The sequence below is a fragment of the Fringilla coelebs genome, assembly GCF_963513975.1.
Source record: "Fringilla coelebs genome assembly, chromosome: 7".
Taxonomy (NCBI): Eukaryota; Metazoa; Chordata; class Aves; order Passeriformes; family Fringillidae; genus Fringilla; species Fringilla coelebs.
In genome coordinates, this window is record NC_140035.1 from 28,016,618 (window position 1) to 28,038,461 (window position 21,844).

The 21,844-nt window shown below is 37.9% G+C and overlaps 1 protein-coding gene across 1 annotated transcript; it reads left to right on the forward strand.

Moving 5' to 3' along the window:
- Positions 1–1,553: 1,553 nt before the first annotated feature.
- Positions 1,554–20,514, forward strand: BOLL (boule homolog, RNA binding protein; the record flags this gene model as incomplete). Its single annotated transcript, XM_084209394.1, has 11 exons — positions 1,554–1,571; positions 3,594–3,737; positions 6,631–6,722; positions 8,831–8,885; positions 9,318–9,396; positions 11,140–11,306; positions 11,828–11,899; positions 12,570–12,617; positions 13,667–13,792; positions 15,240–15,314; positions 20,440–20,514. 11 exons carry the CDS (start codon positions 1,554–1,556, stop codon positions 20,512–20,514), a joined length of 951 nt encoding a protein of 316 aa, XP_084065520.1.
- Between the last annotated feature and the right edge of the window lie 1,330 nt (positions 20,515–21,844).

A 21,844-nucleotide genomic window follows, 5' to 3' on the forward strand; every position in this document is an offset into this window, starting at 1 on the left:
AGGGCTGCAAGCCTGTGCTGTGTCTCAGGGAGTCTTACATGATGTGAAGGGCTGTTTGGTTTAGGTGGGATGGGTATAATTTGCATAAAACAAAATACAAATATTTGAATTCAACTGAAATATAAGGTAGCCATTGTGAAGATAATCTTTCTTGAAGTCTTTACTTTAAAGCACCCAGAAAACGTAAACCATGAGAGTAACTAATGATAGTAGTGAGCCTGACATTGAGTCTCGGGGTCACTTAGCCTGTGCATGTTTGATCACTTTGAAAAACAGTTTTCCTTCTGGTGTGGTTCTCTCAGCACACACCTGTCTGCATACCAGCTCCTGCTGTCATCAGATCAAGGATTTTTGTCAGGCTGCACCTTCGTACCTGCATTGATTATGAGTTTGGCATTTGAATGACTCTTTTTTCCAGACCTGTTTAATACCAGAGCTAGTCTAAGTGCAAAATGCATTTGCAGACAGGATGAAATCATGGAACAGGAGAGCAGGTTCTAGTGCTATTCAGTAAATGACCACAGAAGTACACTTGACACAAGCATTACTATTGGTGCTTCTCCTCCAGTTCAGTAAGGGTGGAAACAAGAATATTTTGAGGTGGAGTATTTTGGGGAGTGGTCATTAATGTGCTATCTCTTGAGCAGACCAGAAAATTTATCTCCAAGGTCATCCCAGACCCTCAGCAGTTTTCAAGCTAGCCTGGCTACTCAAGTGTCTTTTGGGAAACTTAGGAAGAGTCTTTGAGTTGAAATAGGACTTTTACCTCACACTGATGGCTGCAAGTCTAAACTATGTTCTGACCCCCCATCAAGAATGGCCTGGTAAGCCAAACACAGGTAACTGCCTCCCCGGGCTTTTTTTCTCCCACAGAGGCCAGTTGAAATGTGTTACCCTGTTTTGCTCCCTGTTTCACACCCTAGTTGGGAGGATAAACCCAGCTGGGATTTGCCTCCCCAGGTGATGGGGAAATTGCTGGAGGGAGGTTCCTGGGCTGACTCAGAGCTTCAAAGCAAGGTTCCGAGGGGTGGTACTGGCACCCTCCTTAGAGCTACCACCACGGGGAGCCAGCCAGGACCACCCACCCCCGGTGCTGCTGCTGGAGGCTGCCGGTGCCACGGTACCCGCGGGGAGGGGAGCGCAGAGCGGCCGGGGCTCCGGGCACTGTAGCGGCCGCGAGCCCGCTCCGGGAGGCGCGGGTGGACCGGCAGCCCCAGGGCCTTGAGGCGGAGAGGTGGCGGGACAGAAGCACGCCCGGCCGCCCCGTCGCAGCGATCCCGTGAACGTACTCGGGGACTGCGGGGAGAGGGATTTGGGAAAGGGGAGATTTCTCTACGGAAAGCGGGCTGAGGCGTGTGAGGGAAGGGCGCTGGGGCGAGAAAGGGCCGCTCCGTCGCGCTGAGCCCCGCGCTCGGCGCCGCCGCCGGGCTGTGCCTCCCCCGGCCGTTGCAGGCCCGTCCCCCGCTGGTGCGTGTCAGCTGGGCGCGAGGCGGAGCTGAGGAGCGCGACGCGTGCCGGGAACGTGCCGGGGGCCGAGGCGGCTGCGAGGACCGATGGATCCCGAGGGCGCGGTGAGGAGCCCGGCGGGGCCGCGGGGCCGGGCAGCCGCCCCGGAGGGCGGGAGGGCGGGCGGGCAGCGGGGCCGTCCCGCTGGGGCGCCCTGGCTCGCGCCCGCCCGCGCGGGGCCGCCATTTTGTCTGTGGCGGCCTCAGGCTGTGGAGAAGCCGCTGGCGGCCCCGGGTGTGCGGGAGACGGTGCCGGGGCAACGGGGTCTGGCTCGGACCTTACAGCACACGGACTCCGGAAAGTGGAGGTGTTTAGGGAGATAAGTGCGCTTAATTGCCAGGCCTTCGTGGAGTTAGGTTGTCTGACGGGGTGTGTGTGCGGTGTAAAATGAATATTGCGATTCTGCTAACGAACAGTTGCCAGACGCACTGAGTAATCGATAAAAATATTGATGAATGTATATATCCATATTACTTGGGGAAATTGATAAAAAGAAAGTTTACAAAACAGTAGAAACAAATATTTAGGCAAGTGATGGCAAATAGGCTGATGGCGCCTATTTGGTTTGTTCAATCCTTCATATTGCCGCACTGATGATGAAGAGGTGGTTATTGCAATACAAATTTTAACATGTGATACTTTAAACTCACTGGGATTTACAGTATTTACTACTGTGAGTTCATAAGTGGTGTGTTTAATTTGTCATTTCTTCCGTTGGGGTATTTGCATTTGTGGCTTATTTTAATGTATTGGCTCTTCCAACCTGTACTAAGAAAATGCAATTTGGGCTCTTTAAGGTAAGGAAAACATTTTGGCTGTGCTGTCAACTGTTTATTTTTATAGTTGAATCCAGAAGTTTTCGGGCTGAACACAGTTGCCAGATGATTATACAGTTGGAGTTTGGTGTGAGAGATGGAGACTGTAACCTGTTTTGTCCCTCAGGAGTTTTTTGCTGCAAAAACAAATCCCCTTGGGGACTGTAGTGACTGTGTTGGTTTCTTGCCTGCTAGAGGTGGGGTTTGTTCAGGTTAGTACTCTAGAGGAGTATTCCCAGCAGGAGAGATGCCTACTGGATTCTCTTGAACAGATCAGGTTAACAGCCTCAGGTTTTCCTCTGCCCCAGGTGTGTGTGTTTCAGTGCATTCGGAAAGGACTTGTGTCTTCTCTAAAACTGAATTGCATGAACTAAGCTGGGTTTATTGTCTTTAAGATATTCATAATTGAATTAGTAGAAGTAAACTCTTAGGTAGCTAAAGAAGTATTAAATAATCCTGTTGGAGAAGTTAGTGACAATACTATGTGGCTGCTTTCCAGCTGTCATCTTCACAGTTAGGGTTGACTTTGTAAGGCAGTATTATTTTGTTTTGAAAAGAGTTTACAATTAAATTGTTTCACGGTTCACAAGTATAAGCATGCTGGAACTTAAAACATCAGGCAGGCTTCACCAAATAATGGTTTCCATGACATCCCATTGTGTTATGCTCTTTTAATGGGGCAAGAGCAATTGTTCCTCTGCAGAGGGAATTTCTGTTCAGACCACTGTGTTGTGTTTGTAGGCCGAGAGGGTGTTGAATTAAAATACCAGTCTTCAAAACCTGTTCTCATCCAGTATGTGGGGCTTGTTGATTTCCTGTGGTGGAATTATGGGTGCTCAGCACTTGGAAAATTAATCAGAGGCTGTTGCAGAGAAGAGAGTTGTGTAGATGTTTGTGAGAGCACAGATGGCGTTTAAAATGTCCATTCTGTATAGGTTGAAAATAAGGGCTTCTAGTAGAGACAAGATACGTTGTATAATAGAATTCATAACCTGAAATTCATGCAGTAGGGTGCTTCACAAATTGAACCAAGATTGGTGTCCTGTTTGGAAGTGTTTAACATTGGACTTCAGACCGTAGTGTATTCACTAAGTTACTGAATTGATTAAGACTGAGCTTTGTTTAAACACTGAGCTACATTCTGAATAAAAATACGTGGTTAATGTTCAGCATCTGCTGTGCCTTCTGAAAAATTCTGTATGTATTGTCTGTTGAGAGTTGTTTCATTTACTGATAAATAATAAGATTTTGAAAATGTTTTCTTTCAATCAGCAGGCCACTGATCAGATGCAAACAGAATCTTTACCTTCATGTCCCAACACTGTGTCACCGGTGAGGTTAAATAATCTGATCGGTTCTCCAAGGTTTGGAACGGTTACACCAAATCGTGTCTTTGTTGGAGGAATTGATTTTAAGGTATTCTTCCCTCTTTTTGTTGCTAAATTATAATTTATAACAGTATAAAAATCAACAGGGGAAAAAAGAGAGACAGAGTTGTGTGTATTTGTTTTGTTGGTAAGTCCTCTTCACTTTAACAGCCAAACCTACAGTAGAGAATAAAGCTTTCAGCCTTGATTTCCATAACTGTCCTACACAGTTGACTCTGTACACCTAGCTGCTAGGAGCTTTTGACACACCACTTCTTCATAGTTTTCTTTTTTCAAAGAAAATAGCTTTGTCATCAGCAGAGCTGATGGAAGAAAAACATGTAGAAGGTTTTGTTTATGTATACCACTTAGTGTAATTTAATAAACTGTCACAATGTTTCATATGGCCAGTGGAGCAAACCTCAGTGGCTTTTGTTCCTCTAACACTTCTGGTTCACACAAACAATTACAGTGTGTGTATATTCCTCTCCACAGTAATTTTCTTAAAGGAAAGAGTTTGTTTTTAAAAGAAGTATGTAAGCTTCTCTGGGTAATTTGCAGTATTGATCTTAATTCCTAGAATGCTTGTGCCTTTGTGTGATCCCTAAAATCTTTAAATAGCAGTGAACATTGAGCCACTCTTACCTTGTTCAGTTGCTTTTGACATTTGTGATAAGCTTAAGGTTTTTTTCTCTCTTCCCACTTTAGATAATTAATTAAGCCATTGACTTTTGCAAAACGTGCTGGGATTGCTTAGCTGTTGCTTTGTTCCCACCAAGAGTATTTTCTCTGCATTAATACTCCTAGGCTGAGACCTTCTGAGTACTGACTCATTTGAAGAGGAACAAGAATTGACAATTCACTCAGACTTTTTGTATAATAAGTGCAAAAAATTCCAGAATCTTCTATATTATTTGGCAGAGATAATTCAAATAAAGGTGTTCATATTCGAAGATGTACAGGACCTTCAGTACATTTAGACTTCATTAAGTGGCACAGTAGTTTTTTGCACCAATACTTGCAAATTTCTGGAGCTATAAAAAGACCTCTCTTGCTGTCTTCTGTCTTCACTGCAATTTCAAAGGTTAAAGTAGTTTTCTGTCTAACATCAACATTTTTTTTAATTATCATACTTATTGTTCATTTTGAAGGGTCTCTTGACTTGGTTCAGTTGCTGATACTTCAAAATTTATTATGAAATTGTATTTTCAATAGCAGTTTAAGCATGTTTGTAATCATAAAGAGGATGGAATTTTTTTGCAGAGGGGTGAGGAAATAGAAGGCATGAAACCTCTGTAGCCATTTTATTTGCTCTTCCATTTGATGTGGTTCTTTATATCAAATACAGCCTTAAATTTCTAATCTAATCCTCTTGGGTTTATATGTCAGTCTTGAGTTGCTTTCTATTGGCAATCTCATGGCAAAAAGTATTGGGGTTTTGGGGGTATTTTTTAAGCCAAAGTTCTTATTCAAGTCACTTGGGGTGATGCAAAAGCTGTTGACTTTTTTTTGTGGGAAAGGGAGAAAGTTAATCAACAAAAACTTAACTTGCTTTCTAACAAGCTCTTTTATGATTTTGCCATTTTGTCTATCACCATGGCAATGATTCCTGTTTGCAAGAGGAAACACCTGGTCTCTAAAATTTAGAGAAACAATTCAGCAAGGGAAGTTAGAGTTGGGAACATTTTCATTTGTGGTGCAGGCCACTTTCTTTAGTAGTGCAGGCCATGTGTCACTGACAAAGGTTAATGCAAAGTCTTTACCCTCTTTAAAGAATCTGACAAATGCCTTTGTATTATCATAAGCAGGAAAAAGCCAGTCCTGAATGTGTTTCTTGTAAGTTTCTAAATATTATGTTGCTCAGATGCTTGCAGATTTCACTGTGCGTCTTAGAACATCATTTCCTTCTTATTCTGCATCAATGCACTGCTCTGCTCATAAACCTTTGTCTTTCCAAATTCATAGTTCCGTGTGGCAAGCCCTTATGTCCCTGGGTAATACTTTGAGCACCAGTCAATTTCAGACTTAGATGAGGCACATTATCCTTTGATGTACTGGAGCGGATTCTCTAAGTTGTATACAAACAATCAAAGTCATTAACTTCAAAGTAAAACAGTACTTGGTATACTTGAAGTTAAGGAGGAGTATAGATGAATGGTGTGTGCATATAACTATGCTTCTCCCAGTGTTAGGTGTAGCATTAATATAGAACAAAACTTAAAACTCAAAAGTGATGCTTACTGCATCATATGTGATATATGCTTACATTGTAAAAAAATATTCATGGAAGGCAGAGGAGTGTTCACAAAGCTTAGGTGAGTCTTTATTATGGAAAGTTGTCTTATTCCCTGCATACTTGGAAGGGGGCAGTTCCTTCCAAGTTGACTTGGACTACTCTCCATTGAAATAACATTTTTTCTTACAGTGGGGAGTTCGTATAGTGTGCCTGTACGTATTTGCAGACTCTCATGTTAAAACCACTTCAGAAAGAGGGATCATGGTATAGTCAATGGATTTGACCACTAAATCACTGTGGTTTAGGGGGTTTTATGTGACATGAATGCTCTGTTGTATTGCAGTTGAAAGTATGGCAGTGATTTTTTGTACTGTAAACTGCTCTAGCATGTAATTAGCAGAAAGTAAATTCAGATCTAGTACACCTGCTTCATTCATCTTAACTGTAAAAGCACAGTTAAAGCATAAATCTACTAATGAGAAGTTTCTAGAATTACTGTTGAATAATTAATGCAGTAATTAAGTGGGCCCTGAGGCTCATACTTACTCATTCTTCTGTCTTCATATGCAGGGTTATAATTAGTTTGTAGCAAACTTCATCCAAAGTACATCCATTAATAGTCTTTAGGTAAACATTGAACTAATTAATTGAATAACTATGCAAACCAACTTTTCCTTTTTTTTCCCCTCTTGATTTACTGTACTAGACTAATGAAAATGACCTGAAGAAGTTTTTTGCTCAGTATGGCAGTGTGACAGAAGTGAAGATAATAAATGACAGAGCTGGAGTATCAAAGGGGTTGGTATAGTAGAATAAGTGTATCGTGGAAATGGAAAATAACAGAAAGCTGACTATAGTAAATTTGATTGATTTTTATAGCTCATAATATTTTATCACTGGTGTTTCAGTTATTCTGTGTGTGCAAAAATGTGTTCTTGCCCTTTAATATCTGTATAAATGTCTCCAATTTGCATTACTAAAACCCTTAGACATGTTATAAGATGAAGCTGTGTGTAGCTAGGACAGAATCAATGGTTTCCATTTTTCAGGTTTTCTTAGTGACTATTACTTAAGTAGATTATCCTAGCAAGGTTATTTAGTTATTAAATATATTCCTATTACTGAAAGCCCATATGGAAAGGAGCCTAAAGTGGAGGAAGAGTTGAGATACACACCTGATTGTGCTGGAGTGCATGGCAGTAACACATTTTTGTGTGAAGATTTTTGGAACAGCAGCATAGGGGACAAATCTGATATGAAATCATGATTACTTAAAATGGAGACTGAGACTGGAAGTCACCAGTAGGAGAAATGACAAAGAACAAATACAGAGAAAGGTTAAGATTGCATAGTAAAATTATTGCTGTAACCCAAAGGACTGTGATGTCAGTAAGGTGGGGAAGTTCACTGCCAGAGAAGGGAGGAAAGAGGGCTGAAGCAAAAAGGAATGTGCATGAGAGTTCACCTCTAAAGTTCTCTCCTGAGGAGTAAGGACAGTTTAATGCTGTCAGAGCTTAACATGTATCAGCAAGTTACGTGCTGAGCTGCAGCTCTAAGCACAGAGAGTACACTTATGCATGACTTGAGAGACTTGGTCCCAGACCTGTCACCAAGCTTGTTGCCCTTTCAGTAAATTCCAAGAAGTATCTGAGAATTGCAGTGTGTGTGTCCATATAGCCCATAATAATTATGCAGTTGTGATTACCAAAATATGCTGTTGGGATTTCTGTTGAGCTCTGAGTGCAGGCTCCGTTACTTCTGCTAGACAAGTGATTTTTAAAACTTACAAGTTTGTGATTCCATCTACTAGTTTATTGTCCAGACAGTCTACAGAATGAAAAGTCCGTGTAGGTAAGGTCTCAAGCAGAATACTTTGTCTTCTTTGAACTTGGAAATGTTTCCAGTTTAGAGAAGCCAATACAAGAAAAGACCACAAATTTGAAAGTACAGCTGGTCAGATTTATTGAAGTTCTGTATTAAAATTAGCATGTGAATGCTCACAGAGAATGATAACATTGTATTGCAAAATCTGATCTGCTGGCCTGAGGGGCAGAAAGGTCATACCTTCTGTAACCTGCCCCTGAGAAATGAGCCATGGCCCTGACAAACCATGTGCACAGAAATACACATTTCACATTTCAGAGATTTCAAAGATATTTGAAATGTAGGAAGTCAGATTTATTGGAGGGGGGAGCAAGGTTTTTTGGGTTTTCACATGTATGTGTTGTATACATTTAGATACTTTGCACTGTCAGTGCCACCAAGATTACTTTGGGAATGCATTGAAGGGGTTTGGAAAAGCAGGAGTTCTGAGTGGAAAGCCTGTTTGAGGTATTGCAGCAGTTAGAAGATGTTTGGTAAAAGACACACTGTCACAAAGTATGAGAGTTGCTTCATCCTTGATCTCCACAGAATTCTTTTTAATGCTAATCCTGTTAAGAATTACAGGAGAATTCACAGATAATGGCTGCTGTTGTTTCTGATAACTCAGTTTAAAATAGTGGATTGTGCTTATGGCAGTGGGGAGCATTCACAGTTGTTGCTGAAGTAGGTGGAAGCTGTACTATGAATTACAGCATAATATTACCTTTGAAAAAATCCCAAGTGTCTCATCTTTGGTCACCTCAGCAAGTGAAAGGTTTAGATCAAAATCTTTGTTTAAAGCAATGAAGGAATTTAAGACATAGGCTGAGTAACAAGAACAGCTGGTCATTCATGGTAGTATATTGCTACATGCTTGAATGGAATTAAAAAGGTGCTAAGAATGCAGTTGTTAATTCAATCTTCTAGAGCTGGTTTTTTTACCCGTTAATTTACCCTGTAATGTCACTTGTACTGTACATCAAGTATGTGCTATGTCTGTAAATACATGCTTTAGAGGCTTAGCTCCTGTTATTTTTGTTTAGGTATGGCTTTGTTACATTTGAAACCCAAGAAGAGGCACAGAAGATTTTACAAGATGTAAGTGACAGTCCCCATTATGTTTGTCTCTTAAATGAATTAGTTAATTTCATACTAGGCCTGAGTACTCTGGTCCTCTGTTTGCCAAGTTGCATTTGAAGATAAGTTTGGTCTGATAGTTAAAATGGTTTAAAGAGATCTAATATAAGATTTTTCTTACATGAAATTCTGGTCATTCTCTGATTTTTTTTTCCTTTTGTCCTACTCTTCTATTTTGAGTAATATCACCAGAACTTCCTTTTATGTTGCAGTCTATTAACTATGTGTTAATAGACCTTGAGGAATTTCACCAGGTTCCAGACACATATCCTAGGATCTGGTTTCAACATAACTGCTCTTGTGCTCAAGTGTCTAACCTACTAAATTATTTTTTACTTCTCAGATACCTAGATCTGTGTAGAAAATAATAATGTCTTATTTCTTTAATTCTAGGCTAAAAAACTCAACTATAAGGATAAGAAATTGAATATTGGACCAGCAATAAGAAAACAAGTGCGGAGTCCTAATGCTCGTATGTATTTTTACTTGCATTTTTGTATTGTCAATATGAATATAAGTTTTTAAGCAAGATGTACCTGGTCTTGCACTGCATTAATGCTTTGTGTGGCATGTACTCAGAATGGTTTGCAGTGGAAGCAAATGCATGCAAGTGGAAATGTTGAAATAAATAGATTTATGGTGTCTTGGTTCTTTTATCTCTCAAATGTGTCGTTTCTTTTACTTTATTGGAGAGAGTTACCTATCTAGGAACAAACTGAATGGAAATCCAAGTTGCCTGGCAGAATCTTAAATCTAAACATTCAGTGTGTCCTCACAGGTTCTACAGGATAAAGCAGGCTCTGCTGGTTACTGGTATTGTTATTCATTGTATATTTTATGTTATTAAAACCCATTAGGACACGAGACATGAGGCAACAGAGAGGTAAACCAAAAATCTTTAAAAAAAGCTTTTCAAAGAAAACTGCTGCATTCTTTTGAGATCTTTATTTTCAGACCTGTTCAACTACCTGTTGTCTCATGCCTAGGATGGATCTATGGTATAAGATCATATTGCCATCCAGACACTTCTAGGGCCTGATTTCAGTATGTCTGTTCTCATGCTCAGTGTATCTCAGTCACCAGGATGCTTTGTCCAACTGCAGCTCATCTTGGGTTCATGAAGCCAAAACACCTGGACTTACAATGTCACTGTAGAGCTGTGGGGTCCATTATATTCCACAGATTTAGAGAGCTGGACAATTAACTGCTGTCCTCTGTAGCCCACATATATAGTGCTTGTCTTTCATACTGTAAAGCAAAATTATTTTTAGCTGTTCTGTCATAGGATCATTTGGGGTGAGAGCTTTGAGCATAATTGAGAGAGCTGCTTGGTTTGCTTTTCCCCAGCATCAACATGTATTTTGTCATCAGTGAATTTTCTGCATTTGATGAGGAAGATTTCCTTTTTCTTTGCCAGAGACTTATTCAACACTGGCAGAAAGTTTGTGCAGTTACTTGTGCAATTACTTGGTAGTTAGTGGACAGGATTGTTGGCCATGGGATTGTGTTGATCTCCTTGTTTGAGATACCAGTAAGTGCTATTCTATATTGTTTACTGGAACTAAAACAACCTTTAGTTTTCCTAAGGTGTGCTTAACATTATCCTAACAAACATCTTAGCCTGTCTATGGATAATCTATCAGCTGTGTTGTATTCAGGTGTCTTATGGCTTTTCTAGGAATTAGTCAAACTCTTCCTATCCATAAAAGCTCTAGAATCCCTATGTGACCCTTTTTGGTCATCCATTGAGCATTCTGGTGATCTCTGCAGTGTTTTGTCTGTTCCCTAAAATGGCACTTTACCTTTGGAAGGCAAGATGAAAAACTAAAACTTACTGAGTGATGGTGTTTATATTGTGTTCTTCCTGATTTTTTTCTGTACTATGTTACTATTTTGTGATTTCAGCTTCAGCTACAGAATTAATTTTCCCTTTTTTTCTCTCCAGAAATCTCCCCATATTATGTGTTGTGTTTAATTATTTGTATGGATGTGATCTTCTGCAGCCTTTCCCGTCTAGCTCTGGAGACATCCTGTTGCCATCTGCTTTCATGATCGTGTTTTAGAGGGAGTTGAGATGGCATTAGATAAGCTGCTCCATATTCTTTCCTTTGAATGTTTTCTTTCTGTGAAGATCGAAAGTTATCTTCTCTTTTTTCATGGTGTACACATCTGAAAAAGAGTTATTTACAAGGAAGTTTTAAAATATTTATTCCAGGTTCTGCTGTGACACCACAAGCTGGTACAATGTATGCAACTACTGCTGTATCACCAGAAGCTGGTACAATGTACTTGACCACTTCAAGTGGATATCCATATGTTTACCATAATGGAGTGGCTTATTTTCATACATCTGAAGTCTCTCCTGTTCAGCAGCCATGGCCAGTAAGGAATTTATTTTGGTATTTATGCTTTTCTATGGACCAGGATAGCTTCAGTGTTTTCAAGTCCCTTCTGCTTCATTTTCTTCGGCTATGCCTCATGTTAGATGTTTAAATGCCTTCCTTATATTAGACATTATTTTGTGTGGCTTGGTTTTTTTAAAATAACACTTCAGTTTATTTTGCTTCTACAGAGCGCTTTTCCTTTGGTGTGACCTATTGAACAGGACAGTTCATAATCAGTCTGGGCCTTGCCCCAGGAATAAATTTTACTGTTTCTAGATAGTGATGGCCTAGTGCTTTCTAGGAAGGTGTAAGTGAGTATGCTGGAGATGTTTGTCTGATCTAATATAAACTGTTAGAGATGCTGGATTTGAAGCAGTTTGGTGTAGGTTAAAATTTTGTGAATCGTTTTCAAAAGGGAGCGGGGTGGTTCAGTATCATAGTACTCCAGAGCTGCATGTAATAGGAGTGACAATTTATGAAATTGCTGCATTAAGATTTGTAACTTCTTTTCTTTTGAAGTCTCGCTCTGTTTCCAGTTCACCTGTGATGGTTGCTCCACCTGTTTATCAGTCTCCTACGTACCATTATCAGGTATCTGTTTGAAAATGGTTTTCAGACCATCCCTAATCCTCCAGCCATGCAGTACTATATGCAGCACTGTCCCAGGTCTGTTTCTTAGGAAATAGTTCGTAATAGTAGTGTGGAACATATTTTAACTTTATTGAAGACTTTTCAGTAGAATACAGTTTATTTTGCTTATGTAACTACATGAAAGTTTAATAAATTACATTGTCTTGTATGTTGCAGGGCAACTGGCTTATAATCTAAGCCAAACTCCTGCTCAGAGTAGGGCTGGTTAGATCAGGTTTCTTGGGCACTTGGCCACTTGGATTTTAAATAGCTTCAATGATGAAGATTCCACACAGTGTTTCTGGAGAGCCTCTTCCTATACTTGACCCTTCTCATCATAAAGACTTTTCCCTTCAAGCTACATTTTTTAGTGGTCCAGCTTGGGTCCATTGATTCATGTGCTCTGAGCACCTCTGTTGAGAACCTGACTTAAGCATTTTTGAAGTTTATGAAATGGTTAAGTTGGAGGCAGAGTGGAAATAGATAAAACCACATTCCTGAGAAATTTGGGGCTTAATGAAAATCATATTTCCTCTTTTGAGTTAAGAATTAATTGCAGATTTGAAAATGGTAGTATTCTATGTGTATTTGTTCTTCACCATGTTAGTGACAGCTTCTTGTTCAATTTTAGGCACCAACACAGTGTCTTTCAAGTCAGTGGCAGTGGTCTGTTCCACAGGTAAATACATTTCATACTTGCAGCATTTTACCATTACTTTTCACCTAGTTTGAAGGTATGCTGTGCTTATCTAAGAGTGAGATTTCCCACTATTCACAACTTGGTTGAAATTAGTGTTAATTGCTGTGTTTTAGCAATGTGTTTACCACATTTACTGCTACAGTGGAAGGCATAAAATAACATCTGTTGAAACATTAAATATAAGTCTAATGTAGAGAAAACATCTTCTCCCCTTCCATTTAGCAAAATATTTGCATCAAATTGCCTAACAAGTTCTTTAGAAGCAGGTAAAAACTACCAAATTTCACCCGATTAAAGAAATAGATATTAACCTACCAACTAACTTATGACTGTGACATTTCATGGGGGTAGAGTTATCAGGAGCATGTGGACACACATTTGGTGAAATTAGACCCAGGCCCTTGAAGTAGGAACAAGATATTGTTAACTTAGTCATTTTGTGGGGGGACAGTTCATCAGTTTTGTAAAAGAGCAAGTTAATGTGGAAATCTGGAACTAGAGTTTGAACCTGAAGGGAGGACCAAGTCCCTTAAGCTTGAGCTGTTACAATGCAGCCTTGTTACTTTAATAGCAGCCACCTTGTCCAATTATGGTCTGTTCTACTCTAATAGATCAATCCACTGCTTTGAAATCAGGGCGCTGAATTACAGAGATACTCTAGTTATTTTAAAACAAAAAACTTGTTTTGCTAGTGTAACCGCGTTGCAAGGGAAAATTTAACTCTAGTATGTTTCTGTGATTTTGAGATTAAATGAATTTTACAAGTTTTAGGATTTTGCAATGTTTTCCAAACTGTAAGTAAAGTCTGAAAACCATATAAAATTAAAGGACTTTTTTTCCTTGTACTTCCTGACCTTTCTGTCTACTTCACTCTCACTTGGTTTCTTTAGGTTATCAAAGATTACTTTGACACTTTATTTTAGAGCTTTATCTTTTGTTTATATATAGCAAAAAGGACTGTAAAATAAGCTCTTCTCTTTATCCTGCTTAAATTAAAAAATTTATTAGAATAATGTGTTTTATTTCAGTCTCCTACCTCTTCACCTCCGCTCCTGTATCTGCAACCATCTGAAGTCTTTTATCAGCCAATAGGAATTAACCAGGAAGGTGGATGTCTATCTCCACCTCTCCTAATGGAAGCTGCAGTTCCTGAGGTATTATAAAAAATGTAAAAAAGTGTACTGAAAATTGAAGTGCTTATTTGTGATTGAAAAATACAATCTTTTATTTTAAGCACTAGCTGTCAGAGCAGTGAGGTCAACTGTTCTGGTACACTTATATTGATGTTAAATAATTTCAGGTGTCCTCAGGTTAGAACTTTTCTTCCTGTCTAGGAGAAGGCTTTGATTCTAAAATATTTTAGAGAGCCACAAATGCATTGAAGACAGCAATATAAGGACTTGTCAATTGGTTTTGTTTGCAAATAATGTTTAAGTAAAATGGGAGTTCATTCTTTGGAATGTTGCATTGAATATCCCTGAACCACACTAATTTTCTAAAGTAATTCTTCTGTGAGTAGAAGCTTGTTTCTAAATATTCTTATGATCTGAATTAATCGTGATTTATTGTACTCTTAAAAACTTCTTAAGCATTAGAAATGTTACTGATATAGAATCAAAAAACTGTAAGCAAGAAATACTTAATCACTCAATCTCTTTGTAATTGGATATTAAAAATTATAGTAGATTGCTCCAGGAAAAACTGAATTACACACATTTTCACTTTGGTATTAATTGGTACTTCTCAAATATTCATTCCTCATTAACAGGGAGGCCAAAATAGATGTTAAATTAGGACATCCAGTTATTAATACTAGTAATCAGGTATGGTTCCAAAAGTAAATGGCTATTTTATTCCTACAAGAGATATTCCAAAACTGGTATTTCAGACATCTGAAGTGGAAAATTCTGACATTCTGAAGTAATTTAATTTCCCTACAAAGATACTGAATAATACAAGGCTTGGGTTATGGTGGTTTTTCTTCCTTTCTGAAGGTGCATAAATCTTGGTATATATTTTATAATCATAATATTATTAACAGTACTATTTCACCTTTACTATTTCATGATTTTGATGAAATCCGTGAGCACTAAGAAAATAGTTGAAATTATTTAAGGAATATTTGGATGTAATGTGCTCTTGGTTTACAGGTGGGCAATTTGTTCATGTTAGAGGAAGCAGTGTGTCAAATTTCAGAAGAATGGTGTAAAATTCCAAGAATAGTCTGTATTGCTTGTATGTAAATATTTTATAAGTATGATACTGCTGAGAATTACATTTTCATTGTGCTAATCTACACATTTAAATACTGTTTCCATTAGAGCTAAGTGAAATTTGTAATAGAGAAGCTGCTATTTCTGTCAAGGAGAGTGATTTGTGGCACTGACTTAAGATAAACTAAGTTTATTAAACTTTGCTGATCCGTTGGGAAAACATAGATTTAAATATTGAAGTTGTATTTTTTAAGAAGTCAGTAGTTCAGATAAGCATAGCCCAAATTTTGAAGTTTTGAGGATTCTAAATTCCTATGAAAGGCTTAAAAAACTTAACATTGTGAAACAAGGTTTTTTTGTTAATTTTTTGTATTTTTTTTTATACCAGCTGTATTCTGATCATGGAGTTCAAACACTACATCACCAGCCCTATGTCCAGAGTCACATAGCCATGCCTGCAGCTGTGAGTATCAAACCGAGATAATTACAGCAAGCATGGCAGTATTGCTCTCTTCTTTCTTGAAGCAGTGACAGTAAGACAAGAGGGGAATGGTTTAAAAAGTCTTTTATTAATTAATTGGCATATAAGGAAATGGGAAGTATTGGAGAGAAACTGAAATTTTTCTTCAATTGAAGTTTTGTTACAGAGGGACAAACATGTTACTTATTTTGGAACTATTTGGGGAAGCCAAGAAGTGAAAACATGACTAGTTATTTTAAGACTGAGCTACAAAGTAAACTGCAAATAAGAAACATTTTGAGAGAAAATGGTGAACCTTTTTCAGTTCTATAAGATGATGGTTACAAAAATCCTTATTTCTTTTTCTGGGTCTTGACCTTCTTTTCGTTACTTCAGCCTTGAAGAGTTGAGATTTTGAAATACAGAAAATGAAAAACTGTCCCAGTCAGCCACCTCTGGGTGTTTTTGTGTGCAGTTCTGATTTAGAAAGGCCATTTGAATATTATTCCATTTCACCTGGTGCAAGTTGTTGAATTTTTTTGGTTTCCAGTTTAAGGTGCTCTTGCCTAAATTAATAATGGCTGTTGATGCCATACATGGAATAATGTCAAAACTGATTTCGCTGACGACAGAGATCTAAAGTTGTCAGTAATTATACTTGATATTACAGGACTTACTTTTCTGTGAAAGGTGCTAATTCAGCTGCAAGTGAAAGACTAAACATGAGTGAATAAAAGTCATGCTATGTTTTCTTTTCCACACATTTTAGACGTATTTTAGCTTTAGTGGTTTTCCAGACTATTGTGTAACAATATGTACTAGATGTTTCCAGCAGAGGGGGCTGTAACCCAAGTGTTGTCTTGGAATAAAGTGCTCTCTATTTGCTCATTCTTTCCTGTTTTCTCAGAAGTATTGTTACCCAGAATTAAAACTCTGCTCTGTTCAGGTCTCAAGTAGATTCACAGATAGTTTAACCCTTCCAAAGACTTACTGAATTCTGATAATTTTATTCATTGCAGATTGATGCTGAGTAGTCTTTGCCTTTTAAGTTTTATTTATTTAATTAGCTTAATTCACTAGTAATTAGTAGTTCTAAAATATAACTTTCCCTTTAAAGTTTTCATACTACCTTTTCACATACCACTTGGAGTTTGAATATGTTTCCCAGGTAATGAATATGATCAGCTTGTATTGTGTGTCAGTGTGGCTGAGCTCTCATGAGTGATTGAAAAAGGCAGATGTTGGCAGCACACTGCTATGTGTTAGGCAAGTGGCTGTGGTATTACCACCTGCTCCCCAGCTGCCTGGTGGCTGTAGTCTACTTAAAATACCCCAACAAACATATCTGCTGCTTGAAAACTGCCCAGTAGTGGCAGTAGTAATGACTGTACCTTGGAAGTAATCTGCTAATTGCCTCTATTGCACTGTGTATTCCCAGTGTAATTCCTGGGCTTTGTCCTAGGAGCTGTAAGTCAGGTGGTAAGAGTGGGGTGCTACAGCTGCTATCCACATATTTTTGACTGTTGTAGACTTCTTACAGCTTTCAAATGCAGCTCACAGCACATCATTCTCTCTGTTCTACCATCAGTACAAATAGTAACTATTGAGTTACATCAACAAAATGCTATTTTTTAGTACAAAGTTTTTAATAGTGTTAAATGAAAATTAGAAACCAACATATTCCAACTTCCAACTATAAATTATTTTGAGATCCAAATTTGGTATTTAAGGTCAAGTTTGAATCAAAAATGCTAATCCCCTCCCTGTGTTGTGTGTTTACTATTGACATTGAATATATTTACTTTAAGCTTAATTCTTTTGGCAATTAATAGTATGTTTTGTTGATGAGCATATGACTTCAGATATTCTCATCTATACAAATGAGTAAGGCTAACATTCATTCTCAAAGGCTGCCAGGGGACACATTTTTTTAGGAAGTGAGAAGACTTCTCATCTCTACTGGAGGTTTCAGATCATCCCCACATTAGAAGATGATATAGGAATGTTTGGATGCTTCCAAAGAGTATATGTTAAAATACTGTCTGGTAGTAAAAGTTACCTGGGCTGTAGTAACAGTGGAAACTTTAGTGAGGATTGAAATTTGTGATCTTTGAATTCAGGCCCAGGACAAATACCTGTGAATTGAGTTTTGGTTTTGTTAAGTGTTTATCTGATGTTCTGAGACGCTGGCCTGGTAAATGTTAGTTGTGTATTTTGTGTGTATAATGAGGAAGACGTCTGAGGAGCTGAGTACACAATTGCAGTCTACAGAGTGAGCAAAGTGTAAAAAGGTCTGGCACATGGATTGAGTGGATGGGTAGGATTTATTTCATGGTTTTGCCTTTTTTTTTTTTTTTTTAATCTACCCTTTTGAGCTGCAGTGTCCCCTTTGGGGGATAGGCATGGTTCTAGTCTGTTGCAGTTACTGCTTTTCCCATAGTTTGTGTCAAGCAGTGTTTTTGGGTGGCATCAACAGTACCAGACAATAAAGAGTAATTTGTGCTACAGTTCATGGATGCTTGCATTCAGATCATAGTAGTGCATGATGGCTCTTGCATTGTGAGTGTTCTGTAAATTTAACTGAACACAGCACACTGTTTTTCTCTGGAGGTAAGAGTAATAGGGGAATATTTGTGTTCAGTGTATATAATCCATATAAATGTACATGTGTTTGTAAATATATGTAAATGTTTGTATAGATACACATGCAGGCAGATTTATGTAAATTGTGTCTATCATAACAGTTCTGGAATAATTATTTGGGGAAAAGTTTTGTTATTTTATACTTGTACTGCATGTTATTGTCTGATGTTCCATCTGAAGCAACAAAAAGTATTGCTGCATATTTTCTGTGTAGGTAAGTGAAATTGAAAGAGGCTAAGCCTTTTGTTTATAGATATGTTAGTCTAAGAAATGTGAATCTAAACTTCTGGTTATATGATTGCCAAGAGACTTGTCAGTAGCTGCAGCTAGGTCTGTTGCCTCTAAAATGGCTATTTTAAACTCCACTTGCTAATTTGATATTAACATGAAAAGGTACAGGAAGTGCATGCTTTTTCTCATATTGTTTCATTCCATGTCCTCTTTACAAACTTCTCTTTTTCTTTTCTGTTTGTTTGCTCTTACTTCAGTTCAGTAGGTTTTTTTTCTTTTGCTTTCTCTTTGCTTGATGACCCTATGGAGAATTCACTATTAAAGCATTTGGGCCACTTGAGTCTATCTTTACTGATTAATTTTTTTTTTTTTTTTGTGTCCAGTCCTTCCTGTGTGGCTGAGATCCATCATCACCATAACAGCTAGCAGCTGCCAGTTGTGGCATTTGGGGTCAGTTGTTTCCTTGCAATGCTTGCTATTTATGAATTAGTGAAGGATAAAATGTGCTCAGATCTAGCACAGTCTGCAGCATCACTTGCCTGATTCCTGCAGTTTCACACTTGCTAATAATTCTTTTCAGAAACCAAACTCTATATAATCAGTGTCATTCATTCCTGGGATGGTAATATATATGTAAACTCCATCATTTTAGTTAAACTGCCTGAATTTTATATGGGTTTGGATTGTTTTCCTTCAGCAAGAATGAAATTTTCTGTACTACCAATGTATGATTCTTTGGTTTCTGAAAGCTGTTTTAATTCCCTTTTGACAACTTCCCTTTTTCTTCTCCCTATTTTGTGCAATTTACAGTAGCTTGTTTTTATTGGGCTATACTCTGGCAGGTGCTCAAGCATGCATTTACTGTGTAAATGCTGCCTCTTTGTTGCTTACTTTTTTAAAAATTAGGATTTTGATGAAAGGACGACTAGGGAAGAATATGTGTTTTGCACATCTTAAAATTAGAGTAATTTTCTTACTTGATAGCCTTTAAACAGCTCACTGATCTGTAGCAGGGCCTTGCTGTATGTTAAGATGTGCCTGTATGATTTACCCCCAGCTGTGTCTTTTAAACAAATATTAGAAGCCTACCAGTGTAAAACTGAGCATAGTTTTCTCAGTAGACAAAGAGAATATGTTTGTGTCCTATGTATACTAATAGGAGTTAAACTAAAGAAAAAGAGAAACACATTGGGGTTGAAATCCTGTAAAGTGGATAGGAAAACTGAAGAGCATGGAACCTTGGAAGTTTTGAAAAGCAATGCACAGCATGATGGGGAGTTAGTAGCTGATGAAAAGAGACTAATATCTTGAGATTATAGTGGTTTGGATATCCTGATAGAGGTTATGAACTGCAGCTGGTTGTATTAGGAAACCATCAGAGCCAGAAGGGAGAGTAAAAAGTTAAATTTAATAAAACAAAAAAGACGTTAGTGATGAGAAGACCTGGCATAAGGTTAGAAAAAAAGGACAGTCTGAGTCTGTCATATGACATAGTTAAGTAAAGAGTAAAAGAGATGGACAGTGTACCTTTGGGATATAGAGCAGCTGAGATAGGAGGATTGTAAGAGAATTTGATCTTTGGAAGAAGAAACAGAATAGTGCAAGTATTCTAAAATCTGTCTGTGCCAGTACCTAAAATGGTAGCTCAGTTTTCTGCATCTTGCCATCCTTTTGTCAGCAGCTAGTGGCACCCACTGACAAATTATGTAAGCGCAGTCCATTGCCTCTCAGTTTACAAATAAAACAGCTTTCAGTTTGTTAGCTCAGGCTTTATGTGTCAGCTACTAAAAACTTAATGTCAACATCATTGTAAGTATCCATAGTAAAGCATTGCTCTAATCTACATTACAGAGAATGCTGAAGGAAAGAAAAATTTAATTGGTTCCATAGGTTTTCACTTTGTAAAGAAATAAATTTCCTCCATCCAATTAGAAAGAGGATACAATTGCTTTAATACCTTGACATCCTTTAGTAAGACCGTATGGTCACTGAACAAAACTGGGTTCTTTTCTTTTAGTGAAAGAATTTTGAACTCATTCTAAGATCCCATGCTTGTAAGTAAAGGAGGGTGTTTCCTCCCACTGTGGGCTTTATGACCTAGGTGCATAAGAAAAATCTGGTTTTCCTTTTTGAACCAAGTCTATCCAGCTGATGCAATAGTGGACTGTAACTATTCATTGAAGCATTATTAATGCAGTAAATGGGACACACTTTGGAACGGAAGAAACAACACAGCATTTTTCCCTCTCTTTAGGAATTGAGGTCGCATTCTGTGAGAAGAAATGTTCTGCATCATTCATCTGTGAGTCTGAAACCTCAGTATGCATGAAGTCATCAGTTTCATCCTAGAAAAGATTATGGAATGGAAGATAAAACTTTACACTACCTTCTACAGATGCTGTAAAACACTGGGGTTTTTAGCTATGTATTTTTTTTAAATACTTAATCACAGAGAGGGTATGTTCTTCTTAACTTCTGACCTTTCCTTGCAGGTTCCCCAGTTAAAATACCACTACTTTTTGTCAAGCAATACTTGAAATGTTGTAGTTTGGTCAGGTAAAACCACATGAAATAATAATTTTATCCTTGCCCTTCCCTTCTTAATCGAAACCCTGTTACAGGACAGGAGGGTGATTTCTGAAACACAGACTGCTGTTGGTATTCCAGTTACTAACCCAGACTGAAAGCCGGCGTACTTCTACTGAAGAGATAATGTCACCTTTAATTTCTGGGTTACATAAACTTTAAAGATACATTAGTTAAGAAGTTGAAGCCATTTTGCCACATACAGCATTTTTGTACTGTGGATAAAATCTGATTATTTAACTCCGTGTGAATTTCATTTCCATTCCAAAACAATTTGTCTGCCTTAATTTTTCTTGCTATCAGTATTCTCTACTTTTATAAGGTGTTTTCCTTTGTGTCATTTTAGTGTTTGCAGTAATAATTTTTTAAAATAAAATTTGGACCCCTAGTTTAATAATGATTTGTTCTAATATTTTTATTGCATATGCATTTGGTTTTATAGTATGTTTTTAGCTATAGAAAAAGGAATGAATTGACTACTTGAATTAGAAAAAGCAATGAAAATTTCTTTGCTTCTTTGGGATTTTCTGTTTTCTATATGAAAATAAGGAACTCCCTGGCAGTATCACAAATTGAGATGAAAGACTATTTTTTTCCTTGATTTCAGGAAAATAATTTTGGTTTTTGGTTGTGGTGTGTTGTTTGTTGGGTTTTCGTTTTTGCTTCTCCCCTCACCTCCTAGGGTTCCTTCTATTCATTACAAAATCAGATTCTCCATAGGTTGAAAATACAGGCTCTGTTTACAGGAGTGCAAGGTATGGCTTATTGCTTTTGTAACACTGAAGCCTTTATTTTTTGTATCTAAAATATCTATGAGTTATTCAATTTTGCTGTTTTGTAATAATTTGGGGGTTTTCTTTTTGTGTGGATTTGTTTTGTTGGTACTTTCTTCCTTTTAATCATTCAGAGATCTTGCCAAACAGGCATTGTAGTCAGTGAATAATCCATTTATGATATGTAAATCTCTTTAAAGATTCTTCTGGTGTTCAGTCGTGCTTTATGGTGTTGTCCAGGAAGAGTGTTGGAGTCTGGTTCTGGTTTTATGCTGTTTTGAAATTGTTAGGAAAGGAGAT